At 36.6% G+C, this 22,335-nt stretch overlaps 1 protein-coding gene across 3 annotated transcripts; it reads right to left on the bottom strand.

Moving 5' to 3' along the window:
* Positions 1-5,829: 5,829 nt before the first annotated feature.
* LOC140876440 (uncharacterized) lies at positions 5,830-20,405 on the bottom strand. 3 transcript variants are annotated; one of them, XM_073280396.1, is made up of 19 exons: positions 20,059-20,405; positions 13,960-14,063; positions 13,734-13,820; positions 13,458-13,533; positions 13,282-13,356; positions 13,139-13,192; positions 10,830-10,889; positions 10,590-10,706; positions 9,985-10,079; positions 9,689-9,894; positions 9,093-9,190; positions 8,784-8,887; positions 8,472-8,637; positions 8,097-8,219; positions 7,900-7,982; positions 7,613-7,751; positions 7,456-7,485; positions 7,201-7,271; positions 5,830-7,035 (listed from the first exon to the last, which is right to left on the bottom strand). In XM_073280396.1, exons 1-19 carry the CDS (start codon positions 20,095-20,097, stop codon positions 6,204-6,206), a joined length of 2,559 nt encoding a protein of 852 aa, XP_073136497.1. In that variant the 5' UTR covers positions 20,098-20,405; the 3' UTR covers positions 5,830-6,203. The 3 variants fall into 3 exon arrangements, with proteins under 3 accessions (XP_073136497.1, XP_073136498.1, XP_073136499.1); XM_073280397.1 differs by having other exon boundaries at positions 5,830-7,032; XM_073280398.1 differs by lacking the exon at positions 20,059-20,405 and adding an exon at positions 14,418-14,548.
* Positions 20,406-22,335: the final 1,930 nt, after the last annotated feature.

Raw genomic sequence — 22,335 nt, 5'->3', positions numbered from 1 at the left:
ATATTATTGATTGTTGGATTTAAATTCTGTCTTGTGAATAACCTGATCAACTATTTACTTGCTTGTTAATTGATTTCAAGTCGACAGAGGAGGAATTGATTTCGATCACTCCAATAATTGACATATGGTTAAACCGACTAGAAATAGTATTCGGTTTCAGTATGCGGCTTTAGGTGAAAACTGAATTCTCACAAATATTGAATGCATTCATGTTGATTAGAATTATGAAAATTAATCCGTCATAACTTAAATAGGTTTAACATATTCTAGAAATAGACTGTTAAACAAGATAGGATAATTCGTCGTGATTTAATATTAAATCTGGATCCTGGATTTGCTACTTGTTTGCATGATTTGTTTAGTACCTTCGTGTGTCTTGGTTGTCTCTATTTAATTGAATTTATTCTTCTTCTAGTTTAATTCTTATTTTATTTTAGTAATTAAATTTTAGTTAATTCTTAGCACTTGTTTTATTATTTTGTCTAGATTAAGTAAAATAATTAATTTTTGAGAATTGACAACAGTCCCTGTGGGATCGATACTTGGACTCTCTGTCCACTTTACTATTACTTGACCTAGTGCACTTGCTAGTAAACACCGAATTAAGCGGTCAAGTTTTTGGCGCCGTTGCCGGGGACTGTTCAGTTAATATTAGGATAGATTTATTTGCTTGAGACTAGACATTTTTTTTCTTGCATTATTTTTTTTATTTTTAATTATTAATTTTTTTTTTCTTACTTGTGAGGTACTTGTAGATGGATCATCGACAGGTGTTCACAAGGTTTGGCCAACAATACTCGGAGCCCTTCTATGCTGCTTGGGGGAGATTCAATGATTTGGCTAACAGGTTTAGAGGTCATGATTTTTCGAACTACACTTTAGTTCAAATTTTTTATGGTGGTTTGGATGAGCTAACAAGACATTGGGTAGATTATGGAGCTTTGGCCACTGGCAGTCACTTGTTCAGCAGAGATGAAAACAGTGCGATGCACTTGTTAAATGATATGGCAGATTTCGACTACCATTGGCATTGTGATCCTTCACTGCAGGGTTGGAGTCACCAATATCCTCCAGATATCAACTCTAAAAATTTTTCGAACCAACCACCGGAGCGTCAAGAAGAGTGTGTAGGGTATTTTGAGGATCATGTGGCTCAGTTGGAGAATCTTTTGCGGCAACAGACAGAGACAAATCAATTCTTAGAAAGCCGTATCAAGTTTTGGGGTCTTTTGGATGAACAGATTGCGCTTCTTAGAGAACCAAATTTGGAGATCTGCCAAGAGAGTGAAGTAACTGAGCCAACGCATGAAGAAATAATTTTTGAGGAATTTTTTTGTGAAGAAGAGCCAATAGTGGACTTGGAGGAGGAAGAAACATACAAGGCTACATATTTTACCTCGTCAATGGTCGTTCCATGTATACCGTTAGAAGATTCTTTCTTGCCATTGACGCCACCTCCATCATATTCCATCCTCTATGAGCTTCAGCCAAGATTCGGAGTCTCCTTCCAAAAGAAAAATTTCAGACCAAGTGTTGTTGGACCGACAAGCTTACAAAGTATATATCACGCCAAGGTTGAGGATGAAGAAAATCAAGACCCATACGTAGAGTCGTATGATTCTTACTATGGGCGGCAGCCGCTCTTTGATGGTGGCTTCTGCATAGTCGGGCTACAGATTATAAATTTAGCGCTGACTGGGAGGCAACCCAGTGTTTTTGTTTTTGCTTTTTATTTTGTTTTTGTTTTGTTTTTATTTGATTTTTGTTTCTTTCCCATGCCAGTTTGTCGTGCCCGCCGATAAATCTAGACTGCTGATACCATCCCAGCGGATACTGTCAAGAAGGAAGGGGATGAATCAAAAACCAGGGGAGTGTTATTTTTGTTTTCATTGTGTTTTTGTTTGTCTTGCATTCTGTTTATTGTTCTGGAGCATTGAGGGCAATGCTTTGGATAAGTATGGGGGGTAGATTAGTTATTGCATTATTATCTATGTTTTTGTGTTGCATCTGTCATGTTTCGTGTTTGTTTTCATATTGTTTATTTTTGTTCGTTTGTGTTATCTTGCATGAGTTGGATGAGTCATAATAGCCAATGATGATGAAGTTTATTTGAAAAAAAAATGGTTTTTTGAAAAATTTTGCTCTTGACTGAACATGAGAAACTGTAGGTTGAACCGTGAATATTTTTAAGCACTAATGTTAGACCAATGAATTGTAGCGAAAGATTTGATGAAGTTTCTGTCTGTTTGAACATTGCACGGCAATAGGTGGTTTGTGGATCTTAATTGTGTTATATAAATTTTTATGAGGCTCTAGTAAGACACTTATGATCTTGGGCGAACCTAGAAAAAAACAATTATTCAATTCCATCCGGGCCTTGAAAGGATTAAAATCCTATAAAAAATTAAATTTAAGGCTAAGTATGCGGGTTAAATGGGATTGATGCTCCATCCGGGCTATAGACGAGGGGATTAGAAAGAAAAAATAGAATGATTTTTTGTATCCTAGCAAGTTATAGATAAGTCAGCGGGTAATTATTGGGGCTAAAGCAATACCGGGTGCAAAATCCGGAGGTGTGTAATTTATTATCTCAAGGGAGGTGTGTTTAGTCTAGAGGTCGTTGGAAGGAATGGGCACTAGATTGTGATACTTGCACTGATTTGTCATAGGTCCCTAAACAGATTTGAGACGAATTTGATCTAAGTTGCATGAAACCGAAATGACATTTCACACACACACGTTCATGTTAAACCGAAAGCGTATTATGAAAAGTTGAGAGCATGTCTGTGTTTTTGGTTTTGTGATTGAACTTCTCGGAGACTGTGCACATTTATGAATCATCCTTACTTATGTTTTTGTTTGCATATTGTTTTTGCATGTTGACCGGCTAAATCGGTTTGATAAAAATCTACTGGCAAGCGCACCAGGTCAAGTAATAGTAAAGCGGACTGAGAGTCCAAGTATCGATCCCACAGGGACTGTTGTCAATTCTCAAGAATTAATTATTTTACTTAATCTAGACAAAATAATAAAAAGCAATTTGATTTAAATAAAATAAGAAAATAAAAAAAAAACTGCTTAAGAACTAATAATAAAAATAACTGAAAATAAAAATAATTAAAACAAAGACAACCAAGATACACGTAGGTACCGAACAAATCTTGTAACATGTAGTCGATTCAGGACTCATATTTAATCTTAATTCACGGGAATTCTCCTAATTTGTTCAAAGGACTATTTCTAGAACAAACAAACCTATTCAAATATTGACGAACTAATATTTCGTAATTCTAATCAAATTTGAATGCATTAAATATTTGTGAAAATTCAGTATACACCCAAACCGCACACTGAAACCGAATTCTATCAGAGTGATCAAAATCAATACCTCCTCTGTCGACTTGGAATCGATTAACATGCAAGCAAACAGTTGATCAGAATATTCACAAGACAAATATAAATCTGACAATCAATAAAATAAAATCAACTCTGAAGAATCCCAAACAAACATCCAAGGTTTCTACATGAATTTGTTCGGCCCAATCATGCCGTCTTGGTTGAAAATAAACTACTCAATAATTAAAAACAATAATTCAAAAATAAAAATAAAAAGAAGAAAAGAAAGAAGAAATCTTCTCTCCCAAGCCTTGTAGCCGCCTCCTCTGTGTTGTGCGTGTTTTGGAACTTCGAAACCCTCAAAAATATGTTATATCATGTATATATATGGTCCGGAACGCCTACCAGTTAAATTCCTCTCAAAACAAGGATTTTTCGGAACACAAATGACCCCCGAACACGCGCGCGCGCGCGGCATAGGCTCCGCGCGCGCGCAACACATAAAAACAGAGGTCTGGACACGAAATTCGCGCGCGCGCAGTACAAAAATTCTACACCGAGCGACGATTTTCAAAAATTCATATCTCAAGATCTAGCCGTCGGATTGAGCTGAAATTTGGACATAAGCTTCCAAACATCTTTAACTGTACTCTGAACGGTGAAGATCGGATTTGAATTTCTTTAAAATTAAATTTGATTTTTTGAACAAAGCTAGTCCGTAATTCACTCTTCAAAAATATATTTTCCTACAAAATTAACTCAAGGAGTGAAATACACACATGCACTAAAACACATAAAAATAATATGAATTCACACAAAATAGACATAAATTTATCATGAACTAATGCATACAAAATGCACTTATCACATGTCTTGTCTTGCTCGAGGGCGAGCAAGAGTTAAGTATGGGGGTGTTGATGAGTGCATTTTCTATGCATTATTTTGTGATATTTTTAAATCTATTTTGTGTGCATTCATATTATTTTTTTGTGTTTTTATGTGTTTTAATGCATGTGTGTGTATTTTACTCTTTCGGTTAATTTTGTAGGAAAATGAATTGTTGAAGAGTGAATTACGGAGCAGCTTTGGTAGAAAAATCAAATTTAATTTTAAATAGATCCAAATCCGATATCCACCGTTCATAGTACAGTTCAAGATGTTTTGAAGCTTCTGTCCAAATTTCAGCTTGATCCGACGGCTAGATCTGAAGATATGAATTTTTCAAGAAAACTGCGCGCAGGTGAGGATGTATGCACGGACCCCGTGCAGGGGTCCGGATATAGGTCCGTGCCGCTTCGTAAAAAATTCGGCGTTTCCAGTTTAATGCACGGACCTAGACACGGACCCTTTTCTAGGATCCGTGCATGTCGCAGAATCAGAAAAAATAGAATTTTTGGGAATTAAAACTTTCAACTTTTTGGGCTTTATTTCTTGGGCTTTCAAAGACATATAAATAGGAGATTGTCAGACGTGAAAAGGGGTTGGAATCGCATAAGAGAGACGGCGGCTAGGAGGCTTGGAGATTGAAGAACGCTCCATTCGAGTTTTTTTTCTTTTCTTCTTTAGATTATTAAACTTTTGTTTGAACTATATTTTCGTTTATTGATTAGTTTTTCTTCAACCAAGACCGCGAGATTGGGCCAGACAGTTTTACGTTGAATATTTGGATGTTTATTTAGGATTTTTGGATTTTTGTTAATATTATTGATTGTTGGATTTAAATTCTGTCTTGTGAATAACCTGATCAACTATTTATTTGCTTGTTAATTGATTCCAAGTCGACAGAGGAGGAATTGATTTCGATCACTCCAATAATTGACATATGGTTAAACCGACTAGAAATAGTATTCGGTTTCAGTATGCGGCTTTAGGTAAAAACTGAATTATCACAAATATTGAATGCATTCATGTTTGATTAGAATTATGAAAATTAATACGTCATAACTTGAATAGGTTTAACATGTTCTAAAAATAGACTGTTAAACAAGATAGGATAATTCGCCGTGATTTAATATTAGATCTGGATCCTGGATTTGCTACTTGTTTGCATGATTTGTTTGGTACCTTCGTGTGTCTTGGTTGTCTCTATTTAATTGAATTTATTCTTCTTCTAGTTTAATTCTTATTTTATTTTAGTAATTAAATTTTAGTTAATTCTTAGCACTTGTTTTATTATTTTGTCTAGATTAAGTAAAATAATTAATTCTTGAGAATTGACAACAGTCCTTGTGGGATCGATACTTGGACTCTCTGTCCACTTTACTATTACTTGACCAAGTGCACTTGCTAGTAAACACCAAATTAAGCGGTCAAGCTTCAATATTAAATATTAAATCACATAAACACACTTCATAACCATAGGCTGGAGAAGAAGTTTAATGTTATTTGCATTTCATTTTTTTATACATGTCTCCACTTTATTTATAAAATTTATTTTAAAAATAAAATATAGATTATTAAATGAAGTAGAAAAAACGTTTTAAACTATGTAACTATATAATTCAGAAAATTAACCAGTGAAATATTATCGTGATTTCCAGAATACAACAATATATTACAGAATGGGGAAAAAAATCCACGAGTCCTCGATTTTTCTCCCAACATCTCTGAATAGTAATCAAATTACGAAATTTAATGAAAATATAAGTGTAAAACACCTAACAAATATACGGGAAGCACCCCCAAAATCTATAAGCAAACTGCAACCACCTTGGTACAACAAATGGTACAATAAATAAAACCAGTGAACGACGAACTAAGTAGCCTAGAATGCAATTGGAACAAAAATATCCTGTACATACCTTCGCTCCAACGGTCCCGATCGATAAAGTCGAAGTTCCACACTGAGAACTTAAATGACAGCTAATTTACTCCAAAACCGCAACCTCATGCTCAACTTTCCAATAGTTAGAATCGCTGAATTCTTTCATCACTGCACCGTCAGTGTCTGAGTCCTCCTTTTCTGTTTTCTTCGGAACGGTGTTTCTTTTCATTGCCCCAGCTTCTCCTACGATCCCTTCCTTTAGAGCATGTTCCATTGCCTTCTCTGTGCCCTCTAATTCCACGCCCACGAATTCAACATCCTCTTCAAACAACAAGGGTACAGCAGCACCTTTGTTAATTAAATCAGATTTAGATGAGCTATCATTGGAATCTATAGAAGAAGATGTTGCTCCTGATATGGAATCGTCACTAGAAGATGCAGGTACGTGGGGAGAGATTTCCTTTGCTGAATTTGCAAGATTGTTGTTAATATCAGTCGGATCATCAAATGGATTCACACTAGATCCACCAACTTGGAAATCGGATGTTTCACCCCATGCCACCCATTCGGGTATAGGTCTGTCTTCTCCAAATGGGTCGTCACTGTCTGGAGTCTCGAAGGGAAAGAAAGCCGAGTCACCAGGGGTAATGCTATTCTTGGTTTCAGCAAATGACTCGTTTCCCTTGTTGCTGATGGCATTGAATCCATAGAAGGCTTTTGCATTGGGACTAGATGAGCCATTGGCAGAAATTTTGCTATCCAACTCATTATCCTCCCCGACTACTACCTCATCATCACTACTACTGTTACCGTTTGATGTTCCATTCAGGTCATTATCGCCCATCATGTCAGATGACGGTGATGGGCTCATACTTGCGTCTCCATTTCTCTCATCATCTTGGAATGCAAACCAGTTGGAATTTGTGAACAAACTGCTGCAAAGGAGAAATAAGCAAGATCATAAAGAAAATCATGAAACTGGCCAGCCACAAAGGACACAAAATGTAGGCTCAAATGAAAAAAACTCCTACTTGTTATTTCCTAGTGCATCTGATTAATTCTTTTTTCTAAATTTGCTGATAAAAGGCAACGAAACTCACCTCCCTTGCTCATTACCCAACCTTAGGGATGAAATCACGACTTCAGCAGATTCATCATCAAAGTAGACATCCTAAAATTTCATCAAATTCGAAAATCTCACATAAGAACAATCAATTCAGAAGGGAATGGCAAATGAAAAAACTAATTACCCATGGGTACTGTCTTTTGTAATTAATAACTCTGGTTGGCAAGAAGCCCTTTGTTTTCATTTTACCAAGGAATAGTAGTGAAAGAAATGTGGTTATGTGTATTACCTCGTCATCACGATCAAGAGATCCATGACCCTGCCATCAAGAGATGAAAATCACAAACTATGTCTCAACAATTTACATATTCAGCTTCCAAAAAAGTTTTTTTTTAGTCTTCGAATAAAGTTAGAAACAGCTTTTCTTCTGTGTCTCATACGTTTACCTCAGCATCATCATTATCATACATGGTGTATCTAAATGCTTGGCTCAAATTATTTGCCAGAGCTGCAACATCATAATCCCTATCATGAATGTCTTCTTCATCACTATCCCTGTTCTTGTCATGCAATGCAGTGGGTCGCCTGCAGTGGAGAGGGGGAAGAGTCCGTCATTTTAAGGAACTATAGCTGAGTGGAGCAGAAAATACCTTGGTACGCAAAGGTACAGAGATTTTTGCTCGAGTATTAACAGCTTTGGTTTCTGTAAACAATAACACACAAAAGGTCATACCCACAAGCCCATCGATAAACATTCTCAATCATATTGCGCTCCTGTAAGCCAGTGGAGTGCCACTCCTTCCACTCACTATTTTCCTGAAGAATGATATCAAGTTTGCATGAGAAAAGACACGACTAATTGTAACTGATTGTGTGGCAGAAAATTAGAAAGAGCATCATTATAATCTAAAATTACACGCAGAGACCCACCTGAAGATGCATTTGAATTCGAGTATCATTGCTTCCCAACTGAACTAATTTATTTGAAATTCTTGTTAGGTGTCCAAAGTATCCTGCCTTAGGAGCCTGTCTCCCAGATGCTGGCACAGTTGGCTGCATTGAGTAGAAAAAGCCAATCAGAAACCCCAAGAGGTCTGAACCCAAAATTTGTAATTACCAGAATAACTAATACGGGTATCTATACTCCACAGTTCATGACGTGCAATTGTTTCCGAGGCATAAATCTGTTGTATCAACTTTCATGCCATCAAAGCAAAAGGCAACCACATTTCTTCTCCAAAAAGGAAGAAGTCTAACACAAGCTACATGAACTGACAACTTCAATAATTTTTAACTAAAAAATACCTGAATAAGATCACCAGAGAGCAGGGGACTTTTCTCTGTGTGAAGAATTTTTTCAACCAAATGACAATCCAGGAGAAGATAATCACGAATGGCAACATCTTTGCTGTCCAAGCAAGAATATACTATGCTCTCCACATGGTGATGCAACGCATTGTTGTATGGATATCTGCAGCAGACAAAATAATTTAGAAACACCACCTGCACTCATGGGTTTGGCCTGTAAGTTTGATTGAAGAAGAACGTGGAGCTCTTCTTAATAGGAACCAAGAGCGCGCAATTCAAAAGACAAAGAACCAGAGTAATGGAATTTACTCAAAAAAGAGATTGAGGACTCTCTCAATGGTCCCTGAGTTGACCAATTCTTTCTCTGCCACCACGTTGCCAGTTTTAAGAAGCACCGCAATGAATTCAACGATCTACAATCAGGTACCACAACTTCAGAAAAAAATAACCAGTTAAGAAATTTCAGACATGTATATTTATGAATCAATGGCATTATATGGACACATGTATCACTGTCCATGGCTCTCCCTATCCTGCACAAGCTAAAATTTTCAAATGCAACAAACCAATTTGAGGGCTTGAGGGAAAACAAATGACCACAATAGCGTGTCAATTAACCTTTAGACGATGTTTTCCAAGAGGAGGTCTCAGTTCACCATATGTTGTCGGTAACATCTTTGCATCCGATGAGACATTCAAAAGAATAAGCAACTCGCCTGAATAAAACAATTAGATGCTTAACACAGATGTGGTCAGCCAATTACAATAATGTGACACACTTAAATCCAAATTTCACAAGATAAAGAATAATATCATCTGTTGAAATCTGGCCATTTGAAGAGTTCAAAATTTTACTCTTAGCTTCCAAAATATGCACATTCCAAGATCATGTACGAAATAGCAGCACAGTCAATAAAACAAACAGATCCATAAAGGAAAATTTCAGCTTCATCCACCCATATCCATTCATGCGAATTTTCCGACTCGAATTTCTTCTTACCAGAATAGTTTTCATCATTCACACAACTGCATCACCTCATCTCTACACTAACCCCTTTGCATTCCCATATCCAATTCAAACAAAAATTTTTAAACCAAGAACAAATTTTTTGATGAAAGAATTTAAAATTTTTGTCCAAAGATTTGGGGGATGAAGTCGAAAGAGTCGATCATAATTATTAGCAAATGGCTGTCGGCATTTCTTGTAAACTAACCAAGTTTTGGAAGCATTGCACCGACAGTATCCGGGTTAACATTTACTGTTGATTCATACGTGTGTTGACTTCTGAAAGAATACATCGCTGGTGAAGGAAGCGATCTCTTCGGATCCAACAATGAAATACAGACAGATAGTGAGTGAACAAGGGAAGATTTTGACTGTGCCTCTTCAAGTCCATGGGCAAAGATCCTCTCAACAAAACTGCGAAGCAAAAAACGCATGTAACTCAAACACATCCAGTCAGTTACAAGTACACCAGAAAAACATGAACGTAGAGTTGGAAGTCAATACCTTGGACTGGATAGTTTAGTGAACATAGGTGATGGTGCATTTCTGGTTATAGCACATAAAGTTTCTGCTGCATTAGCATGCACTTCAGGAGAACTCTGAAAGGTTTAACAAATAATCTTAGATTCAGATACATAACAGAGCCACTACATGAAGTGTGAATCAGAAAAATTCAAAAATATAACCCAATAGTATGTCCAAACAGAATAATCTCTAAATACCCAAAGTTCTTTCTCCATCTATCTCATAAAAATAATTTAGTAACCAATGAGCAATGAATTTGTACGTGCATGACAAACAATGAACTCAAATCCGAATACAACCACAAGAAGCTAGATTGAAACAATTCAAACAAAAGTTAAAGAATTAGCATGTATGATGAGAAGATTCCGGAAACACAGCAGTACCATTTCATGTGCACAAAGAGTTGAAGAATGAAAAAAAATGCCATGCACTCTTGGGGTAATATAATATGAAATCAAGTGTAATAAAAAAGTGGAATTATGTGAAGGGTGGGATCCAATGTTAACCAATTAATAGTTAATGAATTGATATGCTTGCCCAACCAAAACTAAGCTCCCTATCAAACAACAGCTGTTTTAACTCACCAGAATATTCAGTTTATCCACAATCATTTCTAATAAATTGCTACTCGCCAGCCACTGCATCACATCGAAAGAATTGGGATAAAGTTGATCGTCTGCACCTACAAGTCGTACCAAAACCTGACAGTAAAAGGTGAATTAGGAGAGAATATTACAACCAAAGCTCCAAAACAAATCCATACAAAAAAATTAAAAGCAACAAACTGCTCAATCCAAAGATTGCAACATATACATGCACCCAACCTCCATGATGGATGTGATACCAATCAAATCGACCAGCTGCACAAACACTTCTTGGTGAGCCTGCAAGAAATCAACATCAGACACAACATAGACTAAGGCAGAAAATATCGTGTTTGTAAAAATCAGGAAAAATAAAAATAAATAATAAATAAATAAACAAATTCAAGGGGCGCATCGTTCAACAAATTTTTGGAAATACGTGTGGGTTTCCCATGTTAATGGACAAATATAAATGATAAAGAAATAGTTGCCTCAAGTTTCTGAATACCTATGTTGCATGGATACGGATACGGGTACGGGTATCGTATTGGATACGGCGACATGGAAAATTTTTAAAATATAAGACACTATACGGCTAGGATACGGCGATTATTAAAAACTATAAAAATATTATATATATATATATATAAATTTAGTATTAAAATTTTAAAATCCTAAAATAGAAAACCATATTTCATCGATGACAAAAGAACGAGACCAGGAGAGAAACGGGAACGAGAAAGACTGAATAAAGAATGACTGATGCAGGGCTTTTTTAGGCCCAATTCATTTAATTTATTAATTTATTAGTCCTCGGAAATTTATTTTTTTCAATTTAACCCTTGAAACTTTTAATTTTTTGCAATTCAGCCCAAACGTGTCCAGAAACGTGTCCGAGCCGTGTCCGACTGGTCAAACTTTAAAAAAGTCAACGACTCGGTTTTTGCCGTGTCCGACACGCGTATTTGTGTGTCGTGTCCGACACTTCAAAAAAAAATTGCCGTGTCCATGCTACGTAGCTGAATACCCATCAGAGCAATCAATTTTCCACGTCATCTAAACTTTTGGTATTTTTGTTCTTTGTTTAAAAAAGATTTATTGCAGAAGTGTAAATAATCACAAATTTATTGAATTTCTTAAAACCGTTTTTGCTTAAATGAAGAGAAAGAAAGTGGTACAAAAACCAGGAAATAGTAGAGATATATTCACCCAACTTGCTATTTAACTACCTGTTATGAACTTAAGTCCATGGGGCTTAAGTGGTCAAGAGGGTGATTTTGTCATGGGATGTAATATACCCATTATCTCGTTATGAAGAGAGAATTCTACGAGGAGTGCCTTGGGAAGGGGAAAGGGTAATATAATAGGGGGTGGTTGGATAGAGTTAAGGATACTGATTATTTTTTCATTGTGTGAGTTTACTAGCCGAGGCATACCCTAAGCCTTGCGTCCATTCGTGAATTGGAACCTGCCATAAATAGACTGCTTGGAGAACATTCTGGTGACCAAGGCACTGCAGAAACTGTAATGGTAATAATATTTTTATTCAAGGTACTTAATTAAAGCAATGAAACTTCTTGGTCATACTCTCCAAGGCTTATATATGACAGAAAGGACCCTATGCAATATGGTTGATGATGCTGGAAGTAACTTTGGAAATCAAAATGCTACTTGCTTATGGATAATGTCAATGCACAGGGAATTAGTATTATCAATGAAGTAGACTACTGGAAATTCATGGAGTATCGATTATCGTGATATGATTGGATGGACAATGTTATATTGGGCTTCATTCTTTGTCAAGGAAGGTGTTCAACTCATCACAGAAGCCCTTCATAACCCCAGTCTTGAGGACAAGACTGTTTTTCAAGAGGGTGGTATTGTTATGAACTCAAGTCCATGGGGCTTAAACGGTCAAGAGGATGATTTTGTCATGGGCTGTAATATATTGGGGGCCAAACCCATTATGTCGTTATGAAGAGAATTCTAGGAGTGCCTTGGGAAAGGGGCAAGGGTAGTATAATAGGGGGTGGTTGGATAGAGTTAAGGATACTGATTACATTTTCATTGTGTGAGTTTACTAGCCGAGGCTAGGGAGAACAAAAGTTCTTGTACAGGGATTATTCTATGGGTTTAATTCGGCATATTTCTATTATATTCTTCAATTATCTCTTCATATAGATTGAGTTCACAACACTACCCCACAAGTGTGATGGCAAACAGAAATATCAAGTAATCTATAATAGAATTTCATAAATTATTGTTACCCATTAGAAGGCGAAAAGAAATCAATAGGCTTAACTTTTAGTATTATTAAGCAGCTGCAACAAAATGTATTGTGAAGCACATTGATTACCCTCTCAGAAGGATAAAGTACCATAAAGCAGCAATATTAAGAAAAAATTGAAATTAAAAATTTCCTTCCATCAACTATAACACAAGGTAGGGGGAAGAAAAAGAAAGTTGACAGGAGCTGCATTCAATAATTTCCAGTTTAAACTTGAATCGCAATATCTTGTACATAATCAAAGAGTTTCCAACTAAGTCACCTTGACATAATTCATGAGGGGAACAGTTTTCCGTAACATGAGGCACACTACAACCTGCGAAAAAACAGAATCAAATTAAACAAGTTGTCCAAGTTAAATAAGTAAGAGATACTGAATTCAATTGCAAAGCAATCAATCTGTACCTTGCTAAAATATCCAGCCAACAGTGCACTATGAGGACGGTTTGGTTCCAAGAAAGAAAAGAGTAAATCCATGAGCTGAAACAAGATAGAGACGTTGATTGAACCATAAAAGGGTAAGGTGAACCAAGATTTCCCATTTAGTTTTCTATGCTAACTCTTAGATAGGATAACATCACCTCATCTTCCTCCACCAATGTCTTCAAGATGACATCAATTTCACATGTAAAAATTTCACAGGCAATGAAAGGAAACCTACATTACAAAACCAGATATTTAGCCAAAAAGAAATCTTCCTCAAGAACCAACAGGATGCAATAGACTTTCTTGTACCTACCGTTACAACTTTCTAACAGTCTGGAATAAGAGTCTAGAGATTTGTATATACAATACTAAAACACTCAGTTTGACATTTGAAGAATAATTATACTTCCTAGTTCTTTAGATTGGCATACTTGAAAATCCGCCTGCTGTCTGCATCCTCTGCAGGCTCCTCCACAATATATCGCAGCATCTGTTCAACCTGAGCCCGATCTCTCAAGCTGAAACCAAGAAACTTTTAATGTCATGCATGGAAACAACACCTTCATGATATTCAAGTAAAATTGAACATGTGCACAAGTTGTTTATAAAACATGTGATCAACAGAAACATGAAGATGCAGTAGACGAAATGACATACAAATTTATTAGGCGGCTGTTTAATGCTTTGCATTCTTGAATAATCTCTTCTTCATCCAAAAGGTCTTCCAATGTAAAATTTTCCTTGTCCAGCACTGACTCAACCTAAAGTAAAAGAATAAGTTAGGACATCATCAATGAAAAGGACAAAAGCAAGTTACAAACTGAACAGAAACTAAGAGGACCATATACACACAGTGGAGGATTGATGAACCAAGAAAAAGGACTAAATCATTTGATATTCTTTATAGTATTCATCCCTACCTTATTATCTTTTTCTTTTTTTGATAGGAAATGATATTATATTAGATTATAAACAATTATTAATTACAAAAGCGGACAAGCAGTCCACACACGAGGACATGCTAACAAAATATATTACTCCAATCCCTTCATAAATCTGAAAGCCAAAATTCCCTAAACTCGATATTTTTCCTAATCCATGTCGAAACCCGTAACTCGATCTTCTCCCAGCATGCCTTGACCATTCTCTGCTATATCGTCAAAAACCCTGCTATTTCACTCCAGCCAAACCGACCAACAAATGCGATGTACCACCACTGTCCAAAGAATTGTACCCCTTCTTCCAAGGCCACAGCCAATATCAACATGAAATAAATTCTTCGTTAACCTCGGAATTACCCCTTATTATCAAACCATGCTATCAAATTATAAAATCGGAAATAAACACAACATTCAGTTAAAATTCATAAATTTACACAACGAGAGTCATTGGCTCAAAAATTGCAAGGGAAAACAAAAAGTTAACACCAAACCTAGTCAATATCTCGATTAGACCAGGTAGGCTCTAAAACATGTAAATCTATGGTAAACTGGGTAGTCAGTTGAAAATATTTCATCGACAGAGGGTATAATCTGGCGTTAAAATAACCTGAGATTGAATAAATCATTTCCCCAATGCTTCTGCTGTTTCAGTTCTTGTCAATGACCTGCGTTCTCTATTTATTACCAGTGTATTTCAAATTGGAAAAAATTTCAGAAAAGGATACGCCATAACCACATGTCTTGCTGATCACATCTACTCCAAAACTTTTTATCAATATTTAGTATTTTATTAATTTTATGAATTTGGTCAAGTTCGTAACACACCTAATTCATGTTAATATGTTTTCTAGGAAACCTCGAATATTTAAGGTGATTAGTTAAAACTAATTAGAAAATTTATTTTTAAAATAAAAATAATTCATATGTTATTTTTCAAAATATTTATGAATTCATAAAATTACATAAAAAATACATAATACATAACTATTTTAAAAATGTGTTTAAAAGGGGTATTATATATACACAATTACGTATATCATATGCATAGTGCATACACACAAAATTCAGTATATATATCGAATAGAATCAATGTTGTAAATGGCGGGAGGTAGTGGCGGGGCGGTTAGCGACCGCCTACCGCCTCGGCCGCCTAGGCAAAAAAATTTTTAGCAATTTTTAATAGGCAATTATGTATAATCATGCAATGTAATTACAAATAGTCAAAAAATTTTGTGTAATATATGTAATTAAATAATGTTTATGCCTAAAGAAGCTTCATACATTATATACAATCTAGAGAAAGTGCAAATAAATATATAAATGCAATCTAACAAGATAATTAAGGTGCTGGCAGATGGCGGCAACGGGGGAGGGCGGATGGAGGCGGGTGGTGGCGGGGGGGAGGACATTTGAAACAAAAAGTAAATACAAAAGAGAGTAAGGGATGTTTTTATTATATCTAAGGTTTTTAAAATTGATTGGCATTGACTGGTTTTTTAAACTTATTTGGCGACCGCCTGCTTGCCCGCCTCCGCCGCTAGATGGCCTCGAACCGCCTACAGAGACCGCCTTAGACAAAGGCGGGGCGGTTGAGGGCCGCCTACCGCCTAGGCGGCCGCCTCGACCGCCATTTAGAACACTGAATAGAATATTTAAATATTCAAACCTATAATTATAATATTTTATGTTAGCTATTTTAACATCACACATGTCCATTATAACTTAGAAACATGTATCAAGCCTAGGAATGTCCCACATATGCATTCCTGCCTATAAATAGGCCCCTTTAGGTTGAGTTTTATCAGATTTACGCTAATAAATTCCCCGGCATAGTGTGAGGAAGTGTCAAACAGAAAATATGGGAAGAGGGAAATTAAGGGAAAAAAACTAAAAATAATGAAAAATTCTGGAAAAACTTCAGAAAAACTCCACTTCACCCAGAAACAATTTATCAAGGAGGTTCACAACATTGTTCAGCCAAAAAATAAATTTAAAACCAAAACCGTGAAGAACATAGACAGCATAATGCGGTTTGCAGGTGCTAAATTGAGGCTTGCTTTTCTTAACAGTGTAACCTTTCAAGTCGTGGTTTGAATACAAATATCATAATACATGTGTCAATATGCCACCAGTTAGTAAAGCCTCTGGAAATGACTATTTCTAGTGGCCAAAAGACAATACTCAACCATTTTGTATTGATCGGTTGGGAATTTAAAAAAGTGTTTCGCATAAAAATTCATAGATCATATTAAAACACATGCTCAGGAAAAATTTCAGCCATGCGTAGAAGACAACACATGCACCACGGAATGCCGTTATTACATATTCTGGTCAAGTTCCCAAGGATTTAAGACATTCTGGAAAATTTTTATGATTTTTGGATGTACAATTTAATTGCAATGAATTTTAAAATATGGTGTAATGCGTAATTGGATACAATTAAAATATAAATGGTTTTACAGTGATCAAACATACTTTCAATACGATAGACCGTATAATATTGTTAATATGTTAACAGAAATCAATTTGTAATATTGAAAGCACGGAGAAAGTAAGTCACCGAGGTAAGAAATACAACAGTTCTTTCTGAACTTCAACATCTAACCTGAAAATTATAATATAAATATATAATTCTTCTAAATATCATCGCATCACTTGTTATTGAATTGCACATGTACATATTTGGATTTTGGATCTTATCTCAATTAATTGTATGATTGTATCTCTGTACATATTATTTTTACAAATTAGATCACCATAGTAGTATCGTGTCCACTGATTGTATCAATTCCCGCTGATATTTTCCAGTACTAATCTTATCTCCGCAGATCGTCTCATCATATCAATCTCTCCTCAATTGATTCTCATTGAATTACATTTGTTCCACATTAGGGATGTCAATGGGTCCGTGTTGTACCCGAACCCGCAATGGACACATGGGGCCTACTAAATGGGCTTTGGGACGGGCCTCGGGTCCATTTTTTCAGACCCGGGAGGGTATGGGGTGGGTAATGGGTCCTATAAGACCCGCACAAAACCCACCCCATATATAATACATATAAATACTCCCGGGTTTTTAATTCCTCAAAGATTCTTCCCAGCCTCTCCCTCCCATCAGCCGCACCATCATCTCTCCCACTCATCTTTTAATTCCCAAAAAATTCTTCTTCAATTCTTCTTGTTTTAACTCAAATGCCGCCGGCCACCGCCTGCCTTCCCTCCCTTTGACGTCTGCCTGCCATCCGGCGAGTGCCAAACCTCCGACCACCACCTACGTCCAATGATAAGATACAAGTTTCTATCATGGAAGACAAGTTTCATATTTATAAATTTAAATTGAGAAGTATTTTAAAATTCTATTTTGCATATTACAGATGGAACCTCAAGATGTGTTATTTTAAGGTTTTATTTTGCCCTCCGACCACCACCCACGGCTAAATCTGTTTTTCATTTTTAAGAAAATCACGGTTCTCGTGGGTCTCACGGGTCCAACCCGCACCGTTTCAGATTCAGGGTGGGGCGGGTCCAAAGCATATTTAAACGGGGTGGGGCGGGTGGGTAATGGGTCCATATTATCCTAATGGGGCCGGTCTCGGGTTTGGCCAAACCTGTCCCATTAATATACCTATTCCACGTAAATCCCAATGAATAAAAATTGTAATCATCACTGGCTCTAATTGAATGACTGAGCAAATAAGGTAAGAGATAGACATGGAGACCGGCCAACGAACTTCGATCTAAAAATTCAGTCCACTGGATGATGAGCAACAAACTAATTGTTAGGTACATGGTTTATCTGAACTAGACTTGGGTCCGAAAAGTGAGTCCACCTTGACTCCAATAAATGATCGACAATACGTATTCTAAGTGGCAAATGGAAAAAAGTGGTTTACCGAAAAATTGGGTGGGAGCCATCTCTTTAGCTTTAGCCACAATGTTCACCACTTCACCTCAAAAACTTTTACCAGCAACCTTTGCCAATGATCACTTCCGGAGATTTTTTATATTATGCAGTCATGCTAATACTATACGTTATAATGTTTCTTAAATATTTATTGATATTTACTTTACGCCAATATATTGATCATTACTAAGACAGTTTAGACTTAACCCTTTTTCATTTATCTATTATAATTTTCCGAAAGAGGATTATTGATTTGCATCAGGTGGAGGAATTGTCTTAAGGATGTCACAATATTTTGTCTGGTTTGCAAGCTTATATTTGAACAGTTAGGTTTGTAATTAATTAAAAAACATCTACAAATGAAATATTTTACAAGATTGTTGTGTATACTGTATATTGCCTATGAAACTTCGGAAAAGGACTATGAAGTGGTTTTGTGAGATGTGGATGCATTACAAGGTTAAGCAAGCACCTTCCAAGCAGTGTTCCACACTTTCCATCCTTGTGAATTTTGAATATGTTGATATTATTTGAGATGAATTTCTTATTTAAGTTTTTTAAATCAAGATCATTTCTGACAAAGAAGTTGCACCAATGGAAGCAACAATTTGTGCCCCAGACAGTGTTTGACAGTTACATGAATGATTTACAAGGTCACACTTGATCACATCTGAACAAGCCATGCTCAATAGAAAGTGTAACTAATCCAATTATTATATAGCACCATATGAATCAAGAAAATAAGTACGCTCATGTGGTATCCAAACACTCGAAACTAAAAATCCAAAAACAAGGAATGCATTAATTATATAGGTGTCAAAACGGGTTGGCCGGAGGGCCCACAACCCGTCGCAACTCACCATTAATCGAGGCGGGACGGGGCGGGGTGGCCCACCTTTATGGCGGGTTGGGAAAACACCAACCCAACCCACCTATTTTAGGTGGCGGGGTGGGCCAATCCGGTAGGCTTACGTGTAATTTAGCGGGTTTTGGCGGGCTAACCCACAACCCATCATTAGGTGGGGCGGGGCGGCCCACCTTGTAGGCGCGTTGCAAAATTGTCAACCCAACCACCTATTTTGTATGGCGGGGCTGGCCAACCCGACGGACCTAACCCATTTTGACATCTCTTGCATTAAACCATAAAGGTAGAAAGACAGGCTCAGAAACAGACCGTCACACGTGGCAAGTAAGAGGTGATTTAATCATTCCTAACTCGAATGATACATGACAGCAAAAAGAGCTAAAGAATATCAATTCACAATTCTCGATCAATCCCGTTCTATATCAAGGACAAGGAGAGTGATGATTGATGAAAATTACTGAAGAATTAGAAAAGAATGGAAAGTCTGCCTTGTCCCATGATTCAAGATTGCGTGAATTTGAGTCCAATTGTTAACATATTCTTTGTTGCTCCATGAAGTACTACAATTCAAAAGAGTAAAAGAGATCCAAAATATCATCTGTTGCTTGATGCTACTTGTTATCAAAATCCCTTCACCAGTCTCATGCGATAGAGAAGGAGAAATATATGTGTGCGTCCTTCGTTTTCCACTAAAATTTTGCAATTCAGCAAAATCCGATAACAGAAAATTGCTAACTAGTAGGGGTAAAATCAAAAAACAAAAACAAAAAAAAACAAGCCACAAATTCGCAGCTTCTGAAGGCAAAAAAATATAATTAAGCAATTGATTGGCTGCGAAAACGAAAATGTGTTAAAACTCCATAGCCATTATAAAAAGAAAATTCAGGGAATACCAATTTACATTTCCAGCTTCCCAAAAGCACAGAGAAATAATACGATGCGAGATAAAGCTCATTCATGCCAAAATTTCAAAGTCCACAATCGGCATCCCAGCTAAAAAGTTATCATCAACATCAAAAATAAAAATATCAACTCATTTAACTTACAGGAGAAGAAGCAGACAGAGCTGTGAGCTTCCAAAACATGTTGTCACTTAGAGAGTACTCAGATACAAAATCCTGTGCGTATCGGCGGAGCAACAAAGAGAAACGGGGAGCTCAATAGATCTGAAAACCCTGAAATTTGAATCTAACAAGTGGGATACCACCACGGCAGAAGATGGATATCTAGGCAAAGAATTTGGAGCTAGGTGGAGAGAGAAACCCTAATTTCGAAGATCGAAAGAGAAGGGAGCAAGAACAAAGATCCAGCGCGGCCAAAGATTTTAATTTTTATTTTACTTATTTCCTTTGGTGAAGATTCAGGTTCCTGGATTGGTTTCAAATTTTGACCCTCCGATATTCATTTTGAAAATTTTTAATAAATTTATTATGACAACAATAAATAATGTAGCGTAATGTTTTAACTTTTACATCCAAATGATACACCATAATAGATTTTTCAATGTTAATTCAGGTTCAGCCTATGCTGGCAATGCTCGATCTTCGAGCATTAATAGCCCGGATCACCGAAAAGATCATATCATGTGATCTTTCGGATGATTCGGACCGTTGCTATCGCACTCGGACACTGCCCAGATGGAATAGCATAAACTGAACCGTTAATTCAATTCTAAATTATAAATTTTATTTAAATTAAAATAATAAATATTATTTTTTATAAAATTTCTTTTTTACAATAACGCGGTTTTATCTATAATTTTGAGAAACTAATGATATGATCATTTAAAATTGAATAAATAGGAATAGCTAAAAATTAATTTATGAAAATAGAAGTTATTCTTCAAAATCTAGTGATGTGACCCAAAAATTGTGGGTGTGAATTTTCTCGACAAACCACTTATCGAAATATCAAATCAGTCGAATTTCGTCTATCAAAATGTATATAGAAATTGAGAGTCGATTACAAGAATCAGATTCGTCTGTCTTTGTAAAACCAAACCTCATATTTATATTTGTCGAGAGAAAATAATTATGACGTCTTGTTAGATCACTTAGTTTTGCTGATAACAAATAATACTTCGTTGTTATAGAATAACTGTCTTTAAATATATTAACAGGTACTCGCCCGGTGACTCAAACAGTTAATTTCACAACCGGATGCATATTTTCATAGTATATCACCTGGTTACAAATTGTCCGCTCATACTTCAGATAGCTTACCTCAACTGGTTACAATATGTTGCATATGTTGCAGATATTTGAATAACGATCGAGAGGATGTCTTCCGATTCAAGCTTCATGTACTTAAAATCATTTCAGATGTTTTATCAGAGAAATCGATTGATGGAGCAATGCACAACCATCAAAGATCAAGAAATGAGATAGTTGGCCAAAATGTTCCAAGCAAGAGAAAATAAGAATTGATCCATCTATTTTATCCAAGAACTCTCGCTTACAAGCTTGCATTCTCAGTTACTTTGAGCACTTAAGAAAACCATATTATCTATTACTCAATCAACCCTCGCCTACAAGATTATATCAGATCTTTCAAGGATCACTTAGGTGTTTTCAAGTTCTCTCGACCGTTGCTGTAGTAGCTTGACTCCTAATTGAGCTAATCTAGTGTTTAAAAATGATTAAGGGATACTAATTTGAGCTTAAGGAGTCAAAAATTGGATTCAGAACAATCAAAAATGGTTTCTAGGATTTCCAATGTTTGGGATAGTTCGGGAAGTTCCGAATATAGGATCGGAAGCTCCGAATAGGTTCGGAAGCTAGCATTGCTGATCCGAAGGTCCGAGTCGTTCCGAAGTTCCGAAGAAGAGTTCGGAAGTACTGAACTGGTTTGGAATCTCCGAACGTGAGATCGGTAGTTCCGATCGTGTGACAGTCGGACAGTGCATGGGCTTTCATTGGGTGATTGGACAAGAGGGAGTTTGGAAGCTCCGAATTAGGATCGGTAGTTTTGAAATATTGTCGGCAGTCGAGTTATCAAATCAGAGACACGTGGTTGATGGAGAGCGATCGGAAGCACGATCGAAAGCTCCGAAGTGGGATCGAAAGTTCCGATCGCGAGTTCGGTAGTTCCGAACGTGGTCTATAAATAGAGGGCCGAGAGTTCATTTTCAAATGCTCATTCCAACTTCTCTCTCTATTTCTACTAGATTTTAGGGTCTTTTGGCATCCCATTCGAGGGCCAAGTGGCGACAAAGTGCTGTCGGGGTTGTAGTGGAGTTGTCCCCAAGTTTTGGGGGCTATCTCCATCAGTGGGCATGCGACGGACGTAGGTATAATACTAGACTCGGAATAGACATAGTGAGT

Source organism: Henckelia pumila, chromosome 1 (assembly GCF_033568475.1).
Source record: "Henckelia pumila isolate YLH828 chromosome 1, ASM3356847v2, whole genome shotgun sequence".
NCBI lineage: Eukaryota > Viridiplantae > Streptophyta > Magnoliopsida > Lamiales > Gesneriaceae > Henckelia > Henckelia pumila.
Note: the sequence above shows the minus strand (reverse complement) of the source record. Positions and strands in the feature narration are given on the sequence as shown.

Bases quoted from the DNA above. Each gene is read 5' to 3' on its own strand.
- LOC140876440 (XM_073280396.1), bottom strand. From the start codon at position 20,097: ATGTTTTGGAAGCTCACAGCTCTGTCTGCTTCTTCTCCT. The intron at 13,821-13,959 runs GTATGTCATTTC...TCTTGGTTTCAG, and splicing joins AACAGCCGCCTAATAAATTT to CTTGAGAGATCGGGCTCAGG. The intron at 13,193-13,281 runs GTACAGATTGAT...GTTTTTTCGCAG, and splicing joins TGGCTGGATATTTTAGCAAG to GTTGTAGTGTGCCTCATGTT.